Consider the following 26,031-nt stretch of genomic DNA (forward strand, 5'->3'; position numbering starts at 1 on the left):
AGCGCAATTCAATAAATTTAACGGCTAGATCATGAACTGCACTGCGTGAAGTTAGCCACATCTCAAAATCAAATACATAATTTAAATATCAATAGTTAGGGGTAAGTCTTTATACATCCCAGAGACATTTATAATGTGTTGAATCGCCAATAATTTGAACAGAGACAGATTATTCTGGCTGGTAAACACAGAGAGGATTTCTACAAGTACAAGTACTAATGCACTATAGCAATCTAGTAGTGAGATAATAACATTGAGTTAAAGGTTATTGCTTATCAGCATTTTCCCAACTTCTAGGAAGAGATAATCGAGCATGATGAATTTGCATCCATACGCCTTCAGTGGATCTTTGTCCATCTAATCAAACTGCATTTGCACCAGCCTATATAATATGAATCTTCTATGCAGAAAAAAACGGGGATGCTTGAGTAGTAGGAATTTCAAACGGCTTGTTGTAGACATTGTTCGTTTGAATCACTGACTAAACTTCTTACGAAGTTTTCAACAATTGAAATGAATTCCTCTACTTTTTCTTCATGGGGAAGATGGCCACATTGCTTAATTACATTGAATGATGCTCCTGGTATGACTCGTGAAAGTCTCTCAGCATTCCATGAAGGGACTAGTCGGTCAGTATCGCCAGTTACAATCAGAACTGTTTATTCAAACAACCATCACCAATTATGCTCAAGATTCAAGTAATCCATGATGCAGGAGGTTCAAATTGCTACTGGAAAGAGTTGCATCATTTGACATGAACTCAGGAACAGAACACAGAAATCTAAGGAAATAAAAAGTATCTATAAAACAAATCAATAAATCAAAACTATGTGCTGATTGATTTTCCCAGTTTATTGAAAATCTCTAGTGACAATGATTCACATTTAGCAGCTACATTCTGCCATTTTAACATTTTCGTGATAAGATTTGATATTAACACAAACGCGCCCAGTGGATTGAACAGATAATAAATAAGGTGAGATTATGTTAGTGTTAACAATTGTATTGTCACAAGAGATGCTTCACAATCACAACAAAATTACACCATACAAATGAACCCCAAGAGTTGTTTGTGTAGACCTAGAGAAAGTGTTCACATTTACTCAAGAGGTGGTGTGTTGGTAAATGAAAAGACTAAACCTATAATATCCAAAATGTAGGACTTGGCAACACTATATTGAAAATCATTATGAATTATTTAAATTTACAATCAACATTTATATATTTAAAATCATCCATGAAAAAGTTAGTCATATATAACAATATGACCCCATTGTTGCCTACTACAAAAATAATGTGAAATAGAAGGTATGAAATGAGAATAAATAAAAAGTTCCTAATAATATATAATTCATATAATATATAAATATTATAGATTTGTTCCTTATTTCTATAATTATAACAAACACTTATACAATAAATTTCTAACTTTCCAACTTACTAAAAACAAAATCACTCTGTCTGCCCTCATTAACACTCTGTGTGGGAGTCCCAAAAAAAATGTTCTTTAAATTTGACAATTCCTCTAAGTGTCTGACATGTGTCACACGGTGTCAAATACTAGGACACATCATTGAAGAGCAGTGTTTGTGCTTCACATAATAAACCAGCTATCCTATTCATCGCCACTAAAATACTGCATATTGCCATTCTAGGATGTCTTCCATCTCTCATTGTTTACTGCCTATTAGTAATCAGGTATTCAAAGACAAAAGCTAACAAGTGCAGGAAAAAAGCAAATGAAAGTGGGTATATGTAGGATTAGTGACATTACCAGGACATGATATTTCGTGAAGTCTTTTAGAAAGCGGTGTCTTTGTTTTGTAGTCCTCATCTAGAAGCATTGCTGCAGTGTATTCCACCAGTGCCCTATCCCAATCCTTAGTCCTTAAAGGCTGTATTTATTGCTAACAACCAGGTGAGAACTAACCATTCGAGTATGACAGAACAAAAAAGAAAAAAATAAGAAAATGAGAAATCACATGAAATTACCCTTGTATAACCACTAAGTACATGCTCAGAGACCTGCTTCGGGTCATACCATGCATTTCGAACTGCAGCAGTACCAAACTTATGAATTGCCATTCTTACCTGAGATTCATGTGAAGAAAAGGACCATCAGTCCAACAAGTAAAACTCATCACAAGTTATTGACCATGCCAGTTTAAGAATTACAGTCTAACCAAATACAGAAGCCAAAATATGCAAAAAGAGTCATAAAACAAGAAACAATCTAACCAGATTATCCTTGTGTAGCTTAGTATCTGTTCATCAAATTTCCATTTCAACCTACGAATTATTAAAATCAAAATTGGAGAAAAGGAATTATATGTAATTGAATGTTTTTCATTAGTTCAGTGTAGTTGTATTTGAGCCAACAATTCCTTGTTAATATAACTCCAAAAATAATTGAACCGACAAAGTTGAGATGACACAATTGAATATTGGTACTGCATTACAATGAACAAGTTTATTACCAGCATTATTGCTAGGGAAGAACGAAGGATAGCTGATAACAATTTCCTATACAACGAGTTGAGGATATCTATTGTCCACTTCATCATTTGTGTTATTGCCTCTGCAATGTACTTGGTAATCTTGGACATCACCTTGTAAAGCCTCAAAATTGGATTTCTTCTGATAGAACTGTCTTCTTTCATTTGGCTATCATGCCTTGATTGATTTTCTTTAACAGTTTTTGGTGTAGTAAGTGGGGCAAAAATTGCAGGGGCAACTAGGATTAGAGCAGCAACACGCTCAGGAGCTTCAAAATATGTATTAACTGCTACAAGTGACCCAGCTGAGTGCCTGGCATCATTTTGGAGACATCTCATCTTCTAGAAAGGACTAATGTGCATATGCATATGAGAATATATTTCTTTACATTGTTATTAATCCATTGCCAGCTATACAGCATTAAGATATGACTTAAACGGACAGATAGGTAAAGATGAAGAACAGGAAATAAAACATCAGGAGAAATATATGTAATTTTATTTTTCCTACTGGGGGCATTCATGTATTAATTCTTGACTCTGTACACTCTGACCACTACTTCAGAATGGTGAAAAAGAAAAGTAGATCAATTTAAAATACATGATTTGAAAAACGAAATTAGATTAATGCAGCAATTCATAAATGTAAGATAATCAGATGCATATCCATACATAGGGATACAACCTATAATCACCCCTTTATGTGTCCTGTTATAAATAGAGTGGAAGTATGTTTTACTTGCGTTCTGGAAACAGCTTGATGCCTCAGAAAAACAAAGCCCCTTAGTAAAACAGAAGAAAGAATATTCACATACCCCATCAAAATCACCTTCTCAGCATTTAACAATTTAATGAAGTGCAGGGTAGCAAGCACGGAAAATGCCATTGAGTATGCATTCAGAGGTTTTGTGTCTTCCGTTTCTGAAGAAGGATGCTTAGACAAATTTACCCTTGATGTCAATCCAAAGGCTGGCCTATCAAATGCAAGAACTTTTGAACCAGCAACCTCTGCCAAAGGCTTCATAACTTGTTTCCATGAAAAAACTGAAGCTCCAAACCCATGTAATAGGATCATTGGATAACCTAGCTTCTTGATTTGATGAGAAACAGTCTGACTCTGGAACATGCTTTGTGTTTGGGATTCAGCATCACAAATCTTGTGGTGTATATGCACTCCATTGAACTCACAAAAACAACTGTCTAGATCAGCTAAAAGCTTTGGATCCACTAATTCCCCCTGATCTATGCCTGCTATCCCTTTCTTTTTCTTGTTTGCTCCCACGTCCACCAACTGCTCTGCAGATATGGGGTTCAACATTAATCACACATGTAAGTAACCTAGCAACAATTAACGACTTTCCCCAATTAAAAAAAATAAAAATCCCAAATGAAGAATTTCATCTTCTCTCTCTCTCCCCCCTAGTATGTCGTTGGAACCAAACCAGAGTGAAAATATAGAAAACGAGAGAACTTATGTAGGTTTTTTCTCCAATAATTCATTGATATTTCCTCCCATCAAATAAAAAGAAAAGAAATGGAAGCAACAACAATTCACGGACTACAAACGAGCATAAAATAACGTAAAAGAAAAAAAGGAAAATAGAAATGAGGACATGGTGAAGTTGAAGATAACTATACCGGAATATTCAGCTCCTGAACCGCTCAGTGATGGAGCTGAAGAAGCAGAAACAACGAATCGTTTGTTGTGAGTAGCATAGTTTGGAGATATTAGAGAAGAAGGATGTTTGTGTGTATATGAAAGTGTAGAATTTTTGCAGCCATGAGATAAATAGAGAGTAGGAGGAGGGGTAAGAAATCTCAGTTCCCCACTAAACACCCGTACCCTCATCATCTCACTCCAATATCTTCAACTTTCTATCAGCCTTTCTTCGAATTCGATCGAGCTTCAGCTTTATCGTTTTCAAACGGATGGAATACAACTACCATCAACACTGAAATAAGTAAACAACAGTGCCACGTAAACCTGACACTTACTAAGGTTTTAACCACAAACATTCTTAAATTACAGTTTTTTTAGGGAAAATGTTCTAGATATATGACTTTTTTATCATATCTAATTTAGTTCTTTTTTTTGGAGTCAATATCTGCACTAATAAATGGCTAGATGTGATAACTTTATCAGCTTTTTATAATAGCAATCCCCTTGGTTTCTGATTTTTGGGTTGATTACATGTGTTTCTGAAATGTTGATCTCTGATTAAAATTATAGTATAAAATTAAAATAATAAAAAACTATTTTTTTTATTTACTTCAATTATGAAATAAAAGGGAAAGTTTGTATCTGTATACTTCTTCGACATATTTTTTTTCCCTTTGTTTATGTTCGTAGCATTTACCTGAAATATTTCTCCGGCAAATCCAAGACAACAGAGAGAAATGGAGGCACTATTGTGCAGAAAACTGGGTGATCCAACGGTGTGTTTGGAAGACAACGATAGCCCAATAGTTTTGTCAAAGAATCACCCAATTCCCCAACTCGATTCTCCCACCGCTGTAAGAGTCAGAATCAAAGCCACAAGCTTGAACTTCGCCAATTACTTGCAGATATTGGGCACGTATCAAGAGAAACCCTCTTTGCCCTTCATACCAGGCTCCGATTTTTCCGGCTACGTCGACGCTGTTGGCCCCAAAGTTTCGAACTTCCGAGTCGGGGACTGCGTTTGTTCCTTCGCCGGCCTCGGCTCATTCGCTCAGTTCATAGTCGTTGACGAGTCCCAATTGTGAGATTCCGCGCCTGCTAACTTTTAATGTTGGGTTTTGGAGTTTCTTAGTGTAAAGTTGTTGGCTTTGAAGGTTTCGGGTGCCCCCAGGTTGTGATCTTGTTGCTGCTGGAGCACTTGCTGTGGCGTTTGGCACTTCTCATGTAGCACTCGTCCACAGGGCCCAATTAACCTCTGGTCAAGTATGTATGCTGTGCTTTGAATCTGATTCACTTTTTGTCGGGTATGTATAATGCTTATTTTTCAGTCCTGTGTGGTTAAATGAGTTGTGGGACTGTGTTGCAGGTGTTGTTGGTTTTGGGTGCAGCTGGAGGTGTGGGCCTTGCTGCTGTGCAAATTGGAAAAGTTTGTGGGGCCACTGTCATTGCTGTTGCTAGGTAGTGAGTTTTGTTTTCTACATTTTGATACATGGATTACACACATGGTAGTATAACATAATGGGCAGGTCCTTATTAACATCGAGGAGAGAATTAGGGTGGAAAGAAATAGAAAGGGCGAGTAAAAGTTCGCAAGAAATGAAGTGGAAATTAAGCGTGTTAGAATTCTATAGATATAGTAAATGGTGATATAGGATCACATAATTTGAGTTATTAACCTAAAATAGGATACTGAATATTTTGTAATTATGTTTTCTCCCCAATAAATTGAATAGCTTTGCCATTGTCTGAACACCAAATTCATCATATGTCTTCTCCCTTTCTTTTTCTTAACATGGTATATCCTATAGAGAAGGGACCCTAAGCCGTGCTTGTGGGTTCACTACTTCTAAGCACTTTGCATCTATCTGAAAGGTAAGTAGAGAATTTGAGCTCCCTTACTGTTATCCATATAGATATCTCATTTAATTCGTTAGTGTAGTGAGTTCCTTAACCCTCCATTTAAGGAACATTATAACGTGGTGACTCTTATTGTTCGATACATCTAATGAGTATGAAAACAAAAGGATACACTTGAGTGGTGGGGTATTCTAGTGAAGATTTAGGGTACTTCCCCATTGATGGAAGATCCACCTTTGGTTTTTGCATATTTGTCAAAGATAACCTTGTTTCTTGGAAAATAAAGAAGCAAACTGCTGTAGTAAGGTGAGTACGTAGGCAGAACATTTGTTGTTAAGTTTCTTCTGTTACCACTCTGCAGCCGCTGCCCTGCTGTCATTGTTTGGTTCAGCAACACCATGGTTGAGATCATCTAGCCATGTGATCACCACGCTGCAACAATCGCAGCGATTAGAGCTCTGATGCGCTTGCACGCGGCGCTCCAACCTCGCCACTACCGTTGCTTTCCGCCGCATGGCAGCGCGTCCTACCTCCTCTCTGGTGACCACCGGTGTCATAATCGCCTTGTCATCCTCTTTCAAGATCTATCACTTTCGTCTTGTTTGGAGTTTGTTGGTTTGTTTATCAATTTTTAGGGTTTTTTTTTCTCTTCTTCGTCTATGACCTCTTCTACTGCCATTATGTCTATCCTTCTATCTATACCAATTATGTCAATGTGCATGTATTCATTGACAAATTAGATGGAACTAATGATACTCGGACATCAAACATTAAACTTTGGCTTAAGAGTCAGAGTTACGTTGATCATCTTACTCAGAGTGTGGTCACTATTACTGAAAATGAGATTTCTCGTTGGTTGAAAATTGACGCTCAATTATGCATTGTACTCAAGTCTACTATTCACTCATCATTGAAACAAATATTTCGTGCCTATGAGCCATGTTCAGCAGTTTGGGAACATGCCAAACTATTGTACACCAATTATACTCAACGTCTTTACGGTGTTTGTTAAAATCTCCTCAATATTGTTTCTCCCAAACGTCTTAATAGTACAATGACTGAATATTTGGGTAAAGTTCATGCTATTCACGACTTCAATGAATTATTGCTTCTTGCCTCCACTCCTCAAGAACTAGAGTAACGATCAAAGTTGTTCATGTTGTTAGCCTTACATGGACTTTCCGATGATTCCTCACATGTTCATGATCAGATTTTGGAATCCCCAGTTATGCCTACCTTTACTTCCACTTGTTCCACCCTTTTGTGTTTGTCGGGTAAGTCAAACACTGAAATACTTGCTTCCATTACCTCTGATGACTCTTCTGCTTTGGTAACTCAGTGATGATCACAATCGCCCTTGCAAGCCAGACAAAGGGTGTAAAAAATGCTTTTCTTAATGGGGATTTGCAAGAAGAAATTTATATGGAGCAACCTCCAGGTTTTGTTGCTTAGGGGGAGTCTTTTGGATTGATATGTCGTCTCATAAATCTTTATATGACCTTAGGGCTTGGTTTGGAAAAGTTAGCACTCTTGTTTAACAATTTGGTATGTCTCGCAATGAGGCAAATCATTTAGTTTTTTATTGTCACTCGAGTGCTGAGTGTATCTATCTTGTAGTATATGTTGATGATATTGTACTTACAGGTAGTGATCCATGGCATCTCATAGGTAAAGCAACACCTTTGTCACCACTTTCAAATCAAAGACCTTGGCAAACTCAGATCTTGGGGATTATTTGGGTTAAACAGTCACTTAAAGAATTGCAATTTAGAGAAATCACTCAAATGACACTTATATTTGACAATTAGGTTGCTCTTCATATTAACTCAAATCTCGTCTTTCATGAAAGGACCAAACATTGAAATTGATTGCCAATTTATCTGAGAAAAGATTGTTTCTGGAGATATCAAGACTGAGTTTGTTAATTCGAATGATATTTTCACTAAAGCTTTATGGGACCTAAATTTAATTATATTTGTAACAATCTTGGTACATATGATTTATATGCACCAGCTTGAAGGGGAGTGTTAAAGGTAACGGCTTAGGCCCATATCTTTGTATTTTCTTATTTATAAATGCATAAACCCTATGTTCTATATATACACAAGGGATCAACTTATGCCTCTTTCTCACAACCTATGCCTCTCTCATATATGTGGTGACTCTAATGAGCTCTGTCTTTTTTATGAAGACAAAGGATACACTTGAGTTGTGGAGTATTCTAATGAAGATTGGGGGACTTCCCTATTGATGGAAGATCAACCTTTAGTTTTTGCATATTTGTCAAAGATAACCTTGTTTCTTGGGAAAAGAAAGAAGTAAAATGTTGTAGTAAGGTCGAGTACATAGGCAGAATATTGAACTATGGAGTAAATTGAATAGCTCTGTTCTTGGTTTCTCTCTTCTCAACAAAAGGTATTTAGTTAAAGAAAAACAAAGAAGAGATGAAGAGAGACAAAATGTTAGTAGAAATAGATGACAGTTTGTACAATGAATTCCATTATTTTTAAAATTATTTTCACTTTATTTTTCTTCCTCCATATCGTCCAGCTTATTTCTAATCACCTTTCCCCTTCTCACCTACAAAATGCACCTTGAGTGTGTGTTTGAATGAATCTTTGCATAACTAATTCAGAATAAAATTGATTTTGTTCCTTTTCGGGTTAATCATTGGAGATCCACATTTGTCCCAAAATTTACGTCAAAAACTCAAGTTTAGAGGAAAGGCGCAGAGCCAAATACATGGGAAGTGAACCACATCCGAACATGCTTGATGGGGAATCCAAACACACTAGTTGGTTAAAATTGATTTTGAGGTGAAAGGAGTTTATGTCTGGATGTGTCTAATCTAAAAAGATGTCAGTTGTAAATTCAGTGTAAAAATGCTTTATCCAAAGCAAGAGCCTTAAAATCAAGATCAATTTTGGATTTAGAATCAATTTTTTCATGCAGGGATCAAACATATTAACATTTATCTAAAATCACATTGGCTGATATTTTATTGTGATTTTGGATTTTCTAACATTTAACAGTTATCCCCATCTACTTGTGAGTTGAGTCTTTTTTGTTATGTGGTCTGGTATCAGGGGAGCTGAAAAGGTGCAACTTTTGAAATCTCTCGGAGTTGATCATGTGGTGGACTTGGGTAATGAAAATGTTACTGAGAGTGTGAAGAAGTTCCTTCAGACTAGAAGGCTTAAGGGGGTTGATGTCCTTTATGACCCGGTTGGAGGTAAACTCACTAAAGAATCTTTGCGGCTTTTAAAATGGGGAGCTAACATTCTCATAATTGGGTTTGCCAGTGGTGAAATTCCTGTCATCCCTGTTAACATAGCTCTTGTTAAGGTACGGTGAAAATTAAGTTTCAGACCATGAATTTATCTTGTCTAACCTAATTTGCTTGATCACTAAATTGTGTTATGCTTTGTTGCTTGATCTGATCATGCTTTATTCACATAAACTTTAAATTTGTATTCACATTGTGCAATACACAAATTCCCATTGTGCCTGACAATTGGCTGCCACATTGATTTAAATTCAATCTTTTATTTCCACTCTTTGTTGCTGTTACAAAAGCTGCTTCTGTTTTTAGCAAACCAAAGGCATCCCAACTTGGGTTCTCAAATAAATGTCCCCAATTACATGCACCCAGGCCATTGCATAAATACAATTTGTGCATTACTCACAATTCTCTGCTTCCTTATGATTTAATAATCTTTTAATTAGCTTCCAAATACCTTGATCTGTAACCTATCATCATGTAGACAGAAATCTTAGTTTTCCTAATTGTACATATATATATTAATGAGAATGCTCATCTGGCTTGTATGATGCACAATATTGGGCACGGATTGAGTCTCTCTACCACCCTTTTGATGGGGCAAATTATTTCTATGAAATTCAAGAAATTGGCTATTATACTATAACCCTACAAAAAGGTGTGCTGTAGATATATATTATATGATATATCTATTATCATAATTTTGAAACTTAACTAGATTGACCACTCTGACTTGACTAGGAATTGACCTGGTGGCTGGTTCGTTAACACTAAAAGATTGAAAATTTTCATAATCAGTTAAACTGGCCCAAAACCAGTTTGAACTTGTAATTTCAAGACAGTTTTTTGTAATTTTTAAAATATAATCTATAATATCTTTAAGATAAATAAAGACACAGTTAATGTACAGTTGTACTTTACTAAAGTTGATTAAATCACTACCACAATCTTTATGCCTGAAAATACTACATATCAAACTTTGGATCTTTTATACTTATTTCTTGGGTTTTGCTTCCTAGATTACATATTTACATTAATTTTGCCATAGATGGTATAAATTGTTGGTTATCATTTCTGGGTTATGATTGCTTTTACATAAAATTATTATACCAGAATTGGACAGTGCATGGTCTTTACTGGGGTAGCTATAAAATACACCGCCCAGGTGTTCTTGAAGATTCTGTCAAGGAGCTACTGTCTTGGTTGGCAAGAGGCTTGATTTCAATCCATATATCTCACTCATACCCCCCGTCAGAGGTCAGGAATTTCTGTTAAAACATTTCTACTAATTTGTGTGTGTGTCTCTCTCTTTTCTCTAATTCTATAAACATTCTGAGACTTTATTTTGAAAGAGATTTTACTACTGTTGTAACGAGGGAAGTGTTTTTTTTAGATATTTCACTTTTACCATACCTAAATCAGCATGTTTATTGGCCATTTTTAGTCAAAGGTGAATTCAGTTTAACCTTCCTCCTCATGGAGTGGCAATGGTTGTCAACTGTCCATCGCTATTGTGATTTGAGCGCAGGCTTAATGCTCTACCCTTTCTCACTGAAGTTGTTGTATCGTCATTTTGCCTCGGTGATATACTAAGACACCATCAGAGATTATTGTATAATTATTCAAAAAGAGACTTAGTCACTGGGGTCATTTAGTTTAAGGTTAAGTCTATAAAAAGCATTGAGCTAGGCTAAAATCAAGAGAAGAGGTGAAATAGAGGATTTGTTTGATTTCAGAATATATGAATTTTTTTAGTTACGAACCTTTTCTTCATTACCTGTTATGGACCAAATTGACAATTACAAAGGTCCTTCTTTAAGGAAATCAGCAGCACATCTATGCAATGAATATTGGAAAAGTATTTATGATATCAATAGAATGGACAAAAGATTTTAGGAAATGATTCACCGAAAATAAAAAAAGAAAAGTAAGTAAGTCTAGACAATTAGATTCCTTTTTTATTCTGGAAAATTAGATAGCCATTTTCTCGTGGTTCTGTTTCATGAGGTTAAAATTAGTGAGTTGTTAATTGTGGGAGAACAAGTAAGGTTTGTCTCTGCAATATAGTCTTGAAGATAAAACATTTATCAAATTACCTGATATACTTGGTGTAAGGCCATTAATAGTCATCTGTAAATATGATAGCTTTGTTATCAATCTTTTTAATTTTTCATAACTAGTAATTAAGTTTGGTACTTTTTCTGTATTATTCACTATTTTTTAGTTTAAATTTGATTAACTTCATAATTGGGTGATAATGAAAAATAAAAATTATGCTGTCATACATCACAATTAAATAATTTTCATACATTGGTTGAATTGATCAGTTATATGTTTTCATGAGAAATTGGTTTATATGTTTAGAAATCTGTATCATTTTCCTCATCGTTCATCTCTGTGCTTCATAGATTTTCAATACAATATTTGTAAACAATTGCTTATCTTTGCAGGTCAACCTTGCCTTTTCTGCCATCAAAGATAGGAAAGTTATTGGGAAGGTGATGGTTGTTTTCGATGAGAAACATTCGAGATCTAAGCTGTGACCTTGCCAAAATTATGCTATATTGTTGAATAATTTGTTGTTGGCACGCAAGGTTTGAAGGTTTAAAGCAACCAAGAGATGCTAGTATACCGAAACAAACAAAAGGGAGAAGTAATTGCCAAAATTGTGCACAAAAAATGTTACCCTTGAAGCCCTCACATTGCTTAAATGATCATTTCTGTACCATGTTTCAAAACTGTTTACTTATTGATAAATAGAGATTTAATTTTACTTTTACGATACAGAAACTTTGGTATTACCTGTTCTTGGATTCATTTTATGCTATATCTGGCGTGTCTTGCAAAATTTGTGTAGTAATCACTCCTTATGCTTCTCATTATCTTGTGACAGCTGCCATATCCTACTATTAACATGGTAAACTTTGTATCTACCATATAATAACATGGTGACAGTAATACTGTAGTAAACTGATCAAAATCCTGAAGATTCCCTTTTAGAGATTACAAGTGATGGTGACAACTGATTTAGAACATCTTCAACAAGTTGATTTACTAAAACAATTTAAGATTTTTGGTCCGTAAATGTTACTTAATTTTTTATTGCTGGAATTTAAACGTACAGTCTATTCCTTTCTTCCTTGTACTTTTACCCACCAAATTACTTGGTTATAGTTGAATTGAAGATTATATATACAAGAAATAATTACTAAGCAAGCGGTTCTTTAACCAAGAAAGAAGCTGTTTGGTTAGTGATGATATGTTATATAAAGAATTCAAAAAATTAACCTACCACAGTGAAAACCAAATAAAATTATAACTCTAATGAATTGCATAATTAGGGATGGTGCTCCTAGATTATGAAATTGTTTTCTCAAGTTTTACCGATTGGTTGATTCTTCTACAACTTCATTTTCAAAAGACCAATAAAACAACTATTTTTTCCTCCACCATACTTTCTTTTATTTTCAATTTTCTATGTTGAGAGCAGGACTATCAATTTAAATAATTTATACATTTAATCCGGTATAATATTGTTCAACTTTACCTTTTATTCCCTATACTGAAATTATCCATTTTAATCCCTATAACTATTTGTAATCTCTTTTAGTCCCCTAAAGATTAAACTTTATATCGACAAGAAATCAGAAATATATATGCGAAAATTAAATTGGATGATTTTAAGTATAAAAACTAAAAAGTGAAGTATGTTAACTATAGAACCAAGTGAAAAATTTAACCTATTCATGTTACTTTGACTCTGTACAAAAGGAATGATAGTCTCAGACCTAGTCCAAGTTGATGGAATATCATTGAGGAGTTCCAAACACAACTGAGCTGATACACGTGACATGAATGTAATGTACCCATGTAACATGACAATGTACTTCAACAAAACATCCACGCGACTGTGGTATAAAAGAGATATCCAGTAAGTGATTTATTTGTGATGCAGCTGCTGCTTTCTCCTTTTCAGTTTAATTTGTTCCCCAAAATATACAAGGTATTCAACAATGTATCTCCAGATCCTCCAATACCGGGAAAACATTTTTACACATGGAACAGTTTATTGTCTGGTGCTGGAACACATATTTACAGGGCTTGACGAGAGCTGTTGTTTGACAAAGATGTTGACAAACTGGAAATTGTTTATGGCCTATTTTCAATTTTTAGGAAACGAACATACTCCTGTTGCACCATCTCTCCCCCATGTACTATATCAAAGCTGCATCTGTAGAAACTGATATCAAAGAACACAAGAGAGAAAAGGTTGTGAGTGAAGTCAACAAGAATTAAGAGAACTAAATAAAGCTGATATAAAATAAAAACAAGGGAGGGATCAAGGGTTGTAAGGTTGACAACAATGATGAGAACTAAGTTCCTTTAAGTGATTTGACCAAGCTATAAGGGAGTGATAGACAAGTGACATACACTGAATATAGAGTTATACATCTATATCTCTCTTTTTGAGGCAAAATGAAATCAACTTCAGCATGAAAAGGAGCAGTATGTGGAAACAATTTATACATAAACAATAAAGCTTCCTCCATGAACTCCATTAAATATTTTATTGTAGAATTTCATAGAATTTTATAATCATGCTTGATATTTCCAACCTGGTGGCGTCAATAGGAAGGGTAGATGTAACAAGTATGCAAGCTTACCCCTCCTAGTGAAGAGATTTGTTTCTAAGATCCAATCCTGTTACCAGGCAGCAACCTTAGGTTGTGTGCCAAGGCTCACCCTTTTAACAAACAATATACTTTCAAAATAGTAAATATCAACTATTAAAGTAGAACTTAAATGTCTACTTTATCTTTCATCTAATATGCACAAACACCAAAATAATAAGTTCAGACGATCCATGATAAGTTTGCTTTCTACAGAAGGTTATTCAGTGATAAAATTGCATAGCTTACCTGGATCACCACTATATATTACCTAAATTAGCCATTAATCTCAACAGCACACATCACTAAGGTATTGTGTTTATCTTAATTTTATTTGAAAATGATAATTAAATATCAACGACTCAGTTTCAGAAAAAAAGGGCGGTGGTGGAGCATACACAACTGGTAGGCTCACAATAATAGTACACATACCTCCCATTCATGCCAACAATTATGACATCGTTCTCAGATCCAAATGCCACAATTAAATTGGTGCTTTGGGGCAAGCGGAACTGCGCAAATGACCACTCTGAGCTAAAATATTTTGGTAAAAGTCCTACAACATATGAAGGAAAAATCATAAGCATACAAAAAAATCATGCAGAATGAATATTGTGCAAAATATCCCGACATAAAAGAAACGTTTCAGAACCATGAGCAGATTTACTGAACCGAGATCCCATATCTATGGGTTCCTGTAGAAAAGATTATGTTAATACGATAATGATTTGAAAAGACTTTGATTCTTAAAAGGGTAATGCCTCGTCAACAACGGTTATACATGAATAAAAAAAAGCACAACTAATGTGCTGAGCCATTGATTACATTTAGTGTGCAGAAAATATATCCCTGAACAAATCCAAAGGAAAATTGAAAGGAGACAAAGAAATTGGCATTTTTTCTTATATAGGAATAAACAATCAGAACAAAGCAAGAATGCACACACAACTCCTGGGGGTAGAGAGAATGATGATTCTTTTTAATCAATGTGTTATCATGATCACGTTTTATACCTGCACTTCTACAGAAATAGTAGACTTCAGATAGATGATTTGAACTGAATTGAATAATTCAGTCAAGATCTCCAATCTATACAAATTACCATTTAAAAATCAAACACACAATGCAACTCCCTAGATAACTATTCAAATGGGTAAACTGAATAAAATGACTGAATCACTAAATTATGATGAGTCCAACCGCTCACAGCATTATACTTAAGAAAATTTATGTTACCTCTCATGAAAGAAAACGCTGAATTGGGGTTGGCGCCAGTATTTGGAGAAATCAAGGGATCCATAGAAGTAGAAGAATTCTGATGAAACAGTGCAGGCCCTTGAGCAACATTTGGCTGATTCAAACTATCCTCCCCAGACACTCTCACTCTCAAACTGAATACATGAACAGTGCATTTGTCACTTGATGCTGCCAACCACTGAACATTTGGAGAAAAGGCTATACTGTTGATTTCAGCTCTATCTGCCCCTCTTCTTACCTACATGCAAGAGTAAATGCATCATCGAGTATGAAAACAAAGGAGGAAATTTGCTAATAAAGTATCAAATCAATTCCTACCCAAAAAAAGATGTGTTAAAGCTTTTTGTAAGGACAGTAAAAGGTTTAACTATAAACCATGCTAAAACATTATTATTGTAACTAGACATCCAAGGCTGCCAAGGAAACTGGTATATCCTAATCATATTTATGAATAATAAATCCACTCTGTACACCTACTTCTTGCAATTGAGTTCCGTCCATTGTATTGAAGATTCTAATTAAAGTGCCCGTTATACTAGCAGTTGCAAGAAGGAGTCCATCCAATGTCAGAGTTAAACATGCAATTTGAGAATCATGAGCACTGATTAATTTTGTCACGTTCAGTCCAAAGTGTTCAACTCGAACTTGTCCTTTGTTTAAACCTGGACAAGCCAAAACAAATGTATTTGAATGGTGTGAAAGACAGCACAGCCCTCTAGGATTTGCCAGAGTTTCAATCTGATGAAGAAGCTTCAAATCTGTAAAGTTATAAACATATATCTTGTGCTCAAGAACAATTACAATTCGATCCCTTCTTAATTTCACTCCTCGAACTTCAGATCTAAATGTAAATACACCCATGCACCTGCTCTGATAATCATCCCATATCAAGACTTTATTTGGTGGGTAGTGTGAATTAGCTACGGAACCAACAAGTGCTAGAAGATTGCAGTGGAATAGCATCTCTACAATTTTAAAACCACCACTTTTCATATCACGTCTGAAAGTTTCTTTGCAAGGTTTACAATTATAAATTCGAAAACCATGACTTGTTCCAGCAGCAAAGCAACGATAGTCCTGATTCCATGTTATTGAGAGCAAGTCTGTGTCATCATTTTCATTCATGTCTCCAATAGGCAGGGTAAAAGAAGGAGAGGCCCCACCATTGGGGGATGCACTATTTCCAATCCTTGAATTTGGAAATATTCCTTGATATATTGAACCAGATGAACTCATACGAGATAACGGTGAACCTTCCATCCTTTGCTGCATTCGATAACTTCAGTTAACCAAGGTAGAGAAAGTGAAGTGCCACAAAGTGATTTCTGTTGAAACAGACAAGAAAAATTCATTGATATTACTTTAAATGAATATTTAATCACATTCTGGAATGCTTACAAGTTAAAAACTGGAAAATGAAAGTAGTGGGAGGAAATTGAACTCATACTAGCAGATGCAAAAAAATAAATTGTAGTTGTCTTCATACATGTTCTACAATGACTGAGTGTGTTAATGATGTGAATGTCTTGATAAATAAGTTAACAAAAAACTGAGTTTTTCCTAAACGTATGCTTTTAGAGACAAGAAACAAACACACTTTTACAGTTTAGTCCTTTCCGATCTCATTTTCTTGATAATATCACATATATTCAGCATCTAAACCCTAAACGAGAATCAGATTTTTAATGCAGCACAGTTAACCCGATTACTTGGGTCTCTATTTCACCACCTAGTCCCAACTACGTCCAAGATTTTGATGACCCTTCAAAGTTCAAACAGACTAATCAGTAAAAAACATTTTTAAGGCAATTTATCAAGTTTACCTAACAACCAAAATGTTCATACAACTCAGGGATCAAAATTCAAATAACTAATCATAAGCTGATAGCAGATTTATTTCTTATCATAATTTTATGATGCTACAGGTTTTGAAAGAAACCAGTTAACCTGTAATTGCTCAACCAAAAATGCTTATTGTAAGTGCTCATCAATCAAATGCCTCCACTTTTACATCTTGGCATTCTTGCATGTAAGGGTAGAATTGTGATTGGACACAAGAGAATATCAGGGAAGCAATCACTGAAGCAACTCTGACCACCAAAGACAGTAAATTCCAACTCTTTCCAGCAACAAACTTCACTTGGTCTCGCCTGCCTGCACATACCCCGTAATAAAAAATATTCAATATTGAAAAATATAAAACCTTCAACAAGAAGCAAAAATTGACGAAAACATATTAAAAAAAAGTCGCGAATTAAGAAGGGAAGAGGTTTATTTGGGTTTTGAAAATCAAATTGAAAAGCGATAAAACTGAAATTCCCAGTAGAGGGTGTTCAAGAAAAAAGGGCATCATAAAATCATCAAAGCAAAACAATAATAAGAAGAAGAAAAAGAAAGAGAAGAAGAAGAAGAGAAATTAAAATGCACAAAATTGCATGATATGTGTTACAAAGAGCAAGGAAGTGGAGATCAAAATGGTGAGGGTGAAGCAGAGGGTTGTGTTCATAATTCAGAATCATACCTCTATCTAGCTTCCTTCTTAGTTTGTAATTCTTTGTTTTCTACGTTTTATACAGGACGATTTCCTGGATCCATCCATATTCATGTTTCTTCCCTTATAACAGTATGAAATTTAAAATATAGATTATTAAAATAATCATGATTAAGAAATATGTGAAAATTTATTAAATGTAATTAATTGGTAGGTCTTTAACTTTTTTTTTAAATTTTAAATGCATACTTCAATTATTATTTTAATAAAGTCCATGGAATTTTATTTAATTTTTAATTAGGTCTTAGTGTGTTTTGTTGTGTGTGTTCCATCCATACACAGTACCGTTGAATTTGTTTTCTCAAAATTTATTAAAAGCAAATAAACAGTTATATGATATATAGAAAAGACAAATAATAACTAATTAAATCAGTTTAAACAATAAACCAAACAGAATATCGAATTATATATAACATTTATTTATAATATAACAAAATAATTAATTATATGTAATATCTAGTTATATATAGTTTCTATTAGTAGAAACGTGCACATAAATGCATCTTAACTTTTTTTAACTAGAAAACATATGCAATTATAATTTATTATTATTATTATGATAATTGTTAAATAAAAATATTAATAAATTCATATTAAAATGATAAAATATATGCATAAAGTAATTATATGTTTTTAATTTTCATATTTTTTTATTAATTTGTATTAAAATTTATAATTTATTACTTTTTATAATATTTTATTATAACTAATTTGTATAAAGAAAGTTAAGTTTTGGGGAAGAAAATGTGCTTTTCCATCACTTTCACTAGAATTAAGTTAGAAGTCTTTAAGAAATAAGTTTTTTTTTTCTTAATTTTTTTTTTATCTTATTCATATTTTTTTTTAGTTTAGGTTAGTATTTTCTTGTTATGTTTTATGCATAATTTTATTTTTAATTGATTCAATTACTTGATTTAATTTTTTTGCATTAATTGCATGTGTCTAGAAAATCTTACTGCATGTTTTTTGTTAGGTTCCTGTGTCATAGTTTGATTTGGTTTTTCATATTTTAGTTAGTTTAATTTTCTTATTTGAAGTTGTTTAGATTTTTGTTTAGTTTATTTATTTGTTCATAATTTTCTAAGTCTACAACATGAAAATCAAATTATGTGCTTTGTTATTCTTAATTTGAGTTCTTTTTTCCTTTTAGTTCATGAGCAAAGTGCTGAATTTTTTCCCCTCATAAATACAGGTGCAGACCGCAAGGTTATTAGTCCCATTTCTTGAGTTTTTAAGTTGAATCATTGTCTTGATCATGTTATACTTTTGCTAGTTGATTTGGAAATGAAATTAAGTCTAAGTTGTGAGTTGATTGCCAAATTGAGTGGAGAAAAAAAAATATTCTTAAAAAAAAAGTTCATTAGGTCTCATTCTTCTTTTATTTACTTCTTCTGCTACTGATTCTAGTTGGTACACCACTATATCTTCGGTATTTGAGCAGTAAGGGTGAGATATTTGCAAAAAATATTCTAATGTCTAAGTTAAAACTCAGTATGAGAATAATAAATATTGTTTAATGTGTACATTTATCTTGGTTGGTGTGTCTATTTATGAAGTCATGATGAACCTCTAACATTGGGTCTAGATTATGGTAGATTATTGCGTTAACCTTGAAAAATAGGTGTTATTTCGTACCATGATTAAGTTAATCACATTATGTTAAAAACATTTGTTGGATTTATAAAAGTCATGTCTACCACGTCACCCATGGGGTGTTTAGTCAATAATACCGTCTCAAGGGTCCTCGATGTTGTATGGTACAAAAAAAAATAGCCTCATAATTTGAAAAGGAAAATAAAAAATTTTAAAAACTGAAAATAAAAGTGAAATGTCGAACCATATACAACACAAAAGTAAAGAAATATAGCAAATGATGCCACACAATACACCCTTTGTGCATTTGCTTGTTATCTTTCAGTGTACAATTCTTTTTAATTCCATATTGAAACTGCAGGTATGTGTTTAATATGTTCTTGGTTCAACTTGCATTTTTTTTATTTTGTTTTAGTACTCATATTCTATACATATTTCCTAGATTTTTTTTTACTGTCTTCTTCTAAAAATGTCTTAACTTTTGCTTGTCTTTTCTTTCTTTGAGTTTTGTTATCCATATGTTTTCATTTGAAAATTGGTCATTCTTAATTGATTTATTTATTTATTTTAATTTCTTGTTCTTAAGTGGAAGTAAAAATGCTTAACTCTTTCTTTTCTTCTTGAGAGTTGACCTCTCCTTAAGGTAGTATTTTAGGTGTTGGAGAAGAATAGTTGAAGCTACTTTTATCGTCACTATAAAAGGAAAAAGGACATATTGAAGAGTGGAACCACGAAACACTTGAGAGAAAATCATAATTGAAAGTTGGATCAAAAACACATAAAGAAAAACAAACGAAGCAATAAAGCATATTAATGACAAAATTTCCATCACAAACACCTAAATTCGTCATTAAATCCATAGTGAATCATGCCTTTGTGTTGTAACTTATTTTGTCACAATTTTTTTTTTTTTGTAATTTTATTATTTCTGAACTTTCTCTCATTTCTTTGGCATCTTTGAAAAAGGTCTCGGGTACAATTCCATCTTTCATGTTAAACATTGTAATAAAAACGCTTAGACTTGTGGAAGTGTTCCAATGGACTCACAAGTGTCACTTGGACTTTCATGTTAGAAATTCATGTAGTTTAGTTTGAGTTTATTTCCTTTTAAGTCTTCGTTAGTAGTCTTAATCCGTGACGAAACTAGGACTCATAAAAAACCTTAGTTGACATTCATTTGGTCCAAATAGGGGTACATGCACACACATTGGAATGTTTTTTTGTTAAAAGTTATCAATACATTTATGTGAAAACCTTTCAAACTTTAAGAAAATATTTTAATAAAAAATGAGTGTTTATTCTCATTCTAGACATTATAGTTTGCATGGAAGCTACGGGGATCATAATGAAGAATTGAATTGAAGAGATCAAATTAGAAACTTGAGAGAAAATCTTAAAAGAAAATTTGAAAAAGGAGATAAAGTTATGAATGAGATTAGAGACATGTTTGCTCAAATCATGCAACAAAAGGGAGAAAAGGATAGGAGCAAACATGATAAGAGATCATATGGAAGAAAAGAACATTATAAAGAACTTAAGGTAGACATTCCTCTCTTATATGGAAATAAAATATTGAAGAATGTTTAGATATATGAAGGTTGAGAAACTTTTTAAACGCCATCAAGTAGGTGAAGAGAGAAAAATGTCCATGACTACTTTAAATTTTCAAGAATATGCAATGTCTTGGTGGAAACAAAGGCAATATGATGTTACAATTAGAAGAAAAATTAAAGATATTGAATTGGGTTGAGTTAAAGGTGTGCAAGAGAAGAAACTTTGTCTTACCTTCTTATTAGAAGAATAAAAATCTTATAAAAGAAATGAAAGAGCTTGTAGAAAAAGGAAGAAAAATTATAGCAAGAGAAAAATGGTCTATAAGAAGAGAGAAAGAGTTTAAATAAAAAATCAAGCTTTTATTATAATAAAAGAAGAGGAAGAAAGAAAAAGAAGAAGAAGAGATGTTAAAAATTTTCAAAAAAAGAAGAGTCTCTTATAATACCTCCTACAAACATAATTAAGAAAGAATTCTTAAAGGGGGTTTGTAATACTTTGAACTCTTTTTTTTTTTACTTAAATCATGATTTTCTCAAAATTGTACAAAAAATCACTTTATTTTATTGTCGCATAGCACAAAGCAATTAATAAAACAAAGTAGAATTTTTTTTTTTAAAACAATGACTCATTAGAAACATTTATTTTTAGTTTTCTTTTAGTAAAAGAATTTATTCCACTTTTGTTTGATGCTTTCTTTAGATTAATATTTGACACAAGAAGAAAATAACAAATAAACAAAGGTTATTGTCACTGAACATCATTAGGATTTAAGGACAGATCATTCTCAAGAGGAAGGAAATGGTGGAAACCATCCAGCCTCAAAACCATCGGTTAAGAGGATAGAAGACGATGAATCCTCATGGAAGAAGACTCTACAAAATACTAGATTTTTTTTCTTTTTTCTTACTCTTGTAGAAATTGTATAGGTGTAGTTTATTTTGTATTCTTTTTAGGATATCATAAAGAAATAAGTGGAATTCCGTTGGGCCTTGATTTAGTCTTGAAAAGTCAGCCAAAAAGGCTTGAAGGGAGAAAAAGGCTTGAAGCATGAAGTCCCACATCACTTAGAATATGCCAAAAATAGTGTAATTTGGGGCGTTAGTTTTGGGACTAACTTATGTGATGTCCCAAACCTTTTTAGTCCCAAAATTTTGTTAGAATATATGGTTCGAAACAATAGAGGGTGAATTGTTTTCAAAATATTTTCGTAAATACTGGTGTCAGATTGAAAACTCAGTAAAATCAACTAATTGATTTATCTGTTCAACTAATTATAAAAAGCAAAAAAAAACATTTAATTAAAATATAAATAAGTTGTTTTGAGAATTCAACTAATTGATTTAAACTCATAACATTGTAATTTTTTTTTTTTGATAATTTAATAAAAACAGTTATACCAATTAAAAAGCAGTTTGATTAACATAACAAAATTTTGTTAAAAAACATTTAATTGATTTATGAAAATAACATATTGTTTTCTTTAACAAAAAAAATCATTAGATTTTAAATCGGTTCTCTTATCAAAATAACTGATTGATTTCACATAACCAAAAAGAAAAAATAGAAAACAAAACATTTTAAAGAGATTAATATTCAAGTAAATTGGATCATAATGTAATGCAAAGTTCATGAATTAACTTGTGTGATCCTGACTGCCACTTATTTGATTAATAGATTACCCTCCCAGGTTCTAAAGGATGTTACTCTTATTTACCTTATGACCACATTCTATCCTTCTATTCCCATGTTGACTAGTCTTCAGACTCATGTCTTTGGTTGTCTTTCTTTTGTCCATGTTCATAGTCCTTATCGGGGTAAAGTTAGATCCTCGCGCCATCAAATGTGTCTTCATTGGTTATGCCCCCAACAAAAACGGGTACAAATGTTATCACCCTCAAAGTCGTAAAGTCTATGTTTCCAATGATGTCACCTTTCATGAAACAGAGTCTTTCCTTCCTAGTTCTCAACTTCAGGGGGAGAGTATTCAAGAAACTGAGGTTCTTGAGTTGCCACATTTTCCTTTGTTGCAAGATTTCATTCTTAGGGAGGATGGCAGAGACTCTGCACCAACATCATTACCAGATAATAATAATGAGGACACATATTTTGGAAAGCAATATCAGCAAAGACAACAAGAACTCATCTTGGTCGAACAACAACTTCAATTATCCGAACCGGAGGTAAGAACTCATACCCATGAGAATCTTGAGGACACCTTAAATACTGCTTTTGAACCTAACCTAAATGATTTACCTATTGCCTTGAGAAAAGAAAAAAGATCTTGTGCCAAATATCCTATATCCCAATTTGTGTCTACAAAAAAACTTTCTATGCAACACCAGAGTTTTCTTTCAGCTATTGATTCTATCAAAATCCCTACATCAGTACAAGAAGCCTTAAAAGATGAGAACTGGATTCGAGCCATGAATGAAGAAATAAGCGCATTTGAAAGAAATGAGACTTGGGAGATTGTAGAGAGACCAAAAAATAACACTAGTGCGGAAACACAAAATAAGTGCGGTTATTTTGAATTTATGAGTGCGGATGTACAACCGCACTTGATCAGCACACACTTGTAAATCATGATTTACAAGTGCGGTTATACAACCGCCTTTATAATTCGATTTACAAATGCGGTTATTATCTGGAAACGCACTTGTATATGTCATAGTTTCTTTTAAAGGTGCACTTGTAAATCACAGAATGGTGCTAGCATGTAATGATTTACAAGTGCGGTTTTGGTCACAACCGAACTTGTAAATCACATTTACAACGAAAACGGCGACGGCGGAAGCGATGGCGGAGCAGCGACAGACCAGCGAAGAGCAAATATGAAGGAGCAATTCCAATGGAACAATAACCTAAAATGTCAATGCCAACGAAAACGCTCGTAAGGAAAACGAAAAACATGCCAATGCCAAAGAAGGGATTCGTGAAACTTACAATGGCAAAAAGGAACGAAGATGCAGAGAAGAGCTGAACTCAAACGCGAGCGCAAGAACAGTGAAAATGAAGACCAGAGTGGAGAAGAAAGTGAAAATGTGAAACTGGAGTGGCGCGCTTCAAATTTTTAGGGTAAAAAGCATTTACAAGTGCGGCTGTACAGTAAAACCGCACTTGTAAATCAAATTAATTTCAAAAATGTCACCGCGTTTTTTACAAATGCGTTTAAACGTGAACCCGCACTTAATAAGGAGTATTCTTTTAATCTTTTTGCACTAGTGTAAGAAGGCAGTGGGTTGTCGGTGGATATACACAATTAACTATAAATCTGATGGCACACTAGATCGATATAAAGTAAGGTTGGTAGCAAAAGGGTACTCAAACCTATGAGATCGATTATGAAGAGACTTTTGCTCCAGTGGCAAAAATGAATACAGTCAGGATTATTCTCTCCTTGACAACACAATTTGGTTGGACGATGCATCAATTTGATGTTAAAAAGACCTTCTTGCATGGAAGTTTGGAGGAAGAAGTATACATGGAGATTCCACCTGGTTATGGTGCTATTAATGAAGGGAATAAGGCATGCAAACTTAAGAAGACCCTATATGGTCTTAAACAATCACCTCGTGCTTGGTTTGGAAGGTTTACTCAAGCTATGGTATCTTTGGGGTACCGACAAAGCCAAGGTGACCATACTCTGTTTATAAAACATTCTCATAATGGTAAAATCACTCTACTTTTGGTCTATGTAGATTATATGATTATTACAGGTGATGATGAGATTGAAAAACAAAAATTGAGGGAGAGACTGACTGCTCAATTTGAGATTAAGGATCTTGGGAAGCTAAAGTACTTCCTTGGGATAGAGATTGCTTACTCGAGACAGGACATCTTTATTTCTCAAAGGAAATACATCCTTGATCTCCTCAAAGAGACTGGTAAGTTGGGTTGTAAGACCATTGGAGTGCCAATAGAGCAAAATCATAGGATTGGGAATGATGAGGAAAATCCAAAAGTGGAAAAGACACAATATCAAGGACTTGTGGGAAAACTCATTTATCTATCACACACTAGGCCAAACATAGCCTATGCAGTTAGTGGTGGTTAGCCAATTTATGCATGATCCAAGAGAAAGACACTTGCAGGCAGTAAATAGAACTATTCAGTACTTAAAAGCCTCTCCAAGAAAAGGTTTGCTATTCAAAAAATGGGAAAATTTATCCTTGAAAGTATATAATGATGCCGACTATGCAAGATCGATTGTTGATAGGAGATCCACCACAGGCTACTGCATGTTCTTGGATGGAAATTTGGTGACATGGAAGAGCAAGAAGAAAAATATAGTTGCAACATCAAGTGTATAGGCAGAATAGAATTTAGAGTCATGGCTCAAGGGGGTGTGTGAACTATTATGGATGAAGATCATGTAAGAAATTATGTAAATTAATTTCTATAAAGTGACTCACATGACTTAGAGTTTGGGCTTTGGGCCCAAATATGATTTAATAATAATAATAATAGAATAAAGGCCCATTGGTTAATGTGAGAAATATATATATCTGATGATATACCTAATGAAAACCTACATCTGATGGAGATTGGGTACTAAAGGCTATAAGGTTCTGTCTCTGCAAATAATAGTTGTCTCACTGTTAACCATCACGAAAGTGTGAGACAAGAACGGAATTGCAAGAGATAGATTGGGATAAAGGAGATAAAGTAACTGCTCAATTAGGATCACTCATGGATCAAGGTAAGTGCCTATTCCTTCTTGATTATATGATTGTGTGAGAATCATGATATGATAAGATCTATTTGTGAACATAAATTGTATGTGTTCAATTTACGTTTATTCATGTTTTGACTTACATGTGGTATCAGAGCCTTGTTGCTCATGTTGTGATTCTCCATACTTTTCCAAAATCAAAGAACCCTAATTTTAAAATATTTTCAATTTAAGAACTCTAATTTTAAAATCAGGATTTATAGATTAAGGTTTTCATTCCTCTATAATAGATCCTTAATTGTCTTAAACCATCAAAATTAAAGAACCCTAATTTTAATTAATCCCAAATTAAAGAACCCTAATTTTAATTAATCCCAATTGAAGAACCCTAATTTTTAAAATTAGGGTTTATGGATCAACGCCATTAACGGCGTAAAAACCT

General features: G+C 33.7%; 3 protein-coding genes across 9 annotated transcripts; 1 reads left to right on the top strand and 2 right to left on the bottom strand.

Moving 5' to 3' along the window:
* Positions 1 to 51: 51 nt before the first annotated feature.
* On the bottom strand, positions 52 to 4,994 carry LOC137823046 (alpha/beta-Hydrolases superfamily protein). 6 transcript variants are annotated; one of them, XR_016515371.1, is made up of 8 exons: positions 4,853 to 4,994; positions 4,134 to 4,447; positions 3,311 to 3,791; positions 2,478 to 2,808; positions 2,239 to 2,289; positions 1,993 to 2,091; positions 1,775 to 1,895; positions 52 to 655 (listed from the first exon to the last, which is right to left on the bottom strand). XR_016515371.1 is itself a non-coding variant. In XM_068628148.2 (7 exons), exons 2-7 carry the CDS (start codon positions 4,345 to 4,347, stop codon positions 441 to 443), a joined length of 1,461 nt encoding a protein of 486 aa, XP_068484249.1. In that variant the 5' UTR covers positions 4,348 to 4,447; positions 4,853 to 4,994; the 3' UTR covers positions 52 to 440. The 6 variants fall into 6 exon arrangements, 4 of the variants coding, with proteins under 4 accessions (XP_068484249.1, XP_090150942.1, XP_068484251.1 ...); XR_016515372.1 differs by having other exon boundaries at positions 4,134 to 4,435; positions 4,853 to 4,993; XM_068628148.2 differs by lacking the exon at positions 2,239 to 2,289.
* On the top strand, positions 4,893 to 12,140 carry LOC137823047 (GroES-like zinc-binding alcohol dehydrogenase family protein). Its single transcript, XM_068628151.2, has 6 exons — positions 4,893 to 5,236; positions 5,310 to 5,418; positions 5,522 to 5,613; positions 9,099 to 9,357; positions 10,406 to 10,549; positions 11,743 to 12,140. Exons 1-6 carry the CDS (start codon positions 4,893 to 4,895, stop codon positions 11,833 to 11,835), a joined length of 1,041 nt encoding a protein of 346 aa, XP_068484252.1. The 3' UTR covers positions 11,836 to 12,140.
* An 846-nt stretch (positions 12,141 to 12,986) lies between these two features.
* Positions 12,987 to 17,853, bottom strand: LOC137823117 (autophagy-related protein 18c). 2 transcript variants are annotated; one of them, XM_068628243.2, is made up of 6 exons: positions 17,741 to 17,853; positions 17,167 to 17,373; positions 15,697 to 16,544; positions 15,199 to 15,457; positions 14,395 to 14,518; positions 12,987 to 13,532 (listed from the first exon to the last, which is right to left on the bottom strand). In XM_068628243.2, the coding sequence occupies exons 3-6, from the start codon at positions 16,489 to 16,491 to the stop codon at positions 13,442 to 13,444; spliced, it is 1,269 nt and encodes a 422-aa protein (XP_068484344.2). In that variant the 5' UTR covers positions 16,492 to 16,544; positions 17,167 to 17,373; positions 17,741 to 17,853; the 3' UTR covers positions 12,987 to 13,441. The 2 variants fall into 2 exon arrangements, with proteins under 2 accessions (XP_068484344.2, XP_068484345.2); XM_068628244.2 differs by having other exon boundaries at positions 17,669 to 17,741.
* Positions 17,854 to 26,031: the final 8,178 nt, after the last annotated feature.

The sequence above is a fragment of the Phaseolus vulgaris genome, chromosome 9, assembly GCF_051622355.1.
Source record: "Phaseolus vulgaris cultivar YP4 chromosome 9, ASM5162235v1, whole genome shotgun sequence".
Taxonomy (NCBI): domain Eukaryota; kingdom Viridiplantae; phylum Streptophyta; class Magnoliopsida; order Fabales; family Fabaceae; genus Phaseolus; species Phaseolus vulgaris.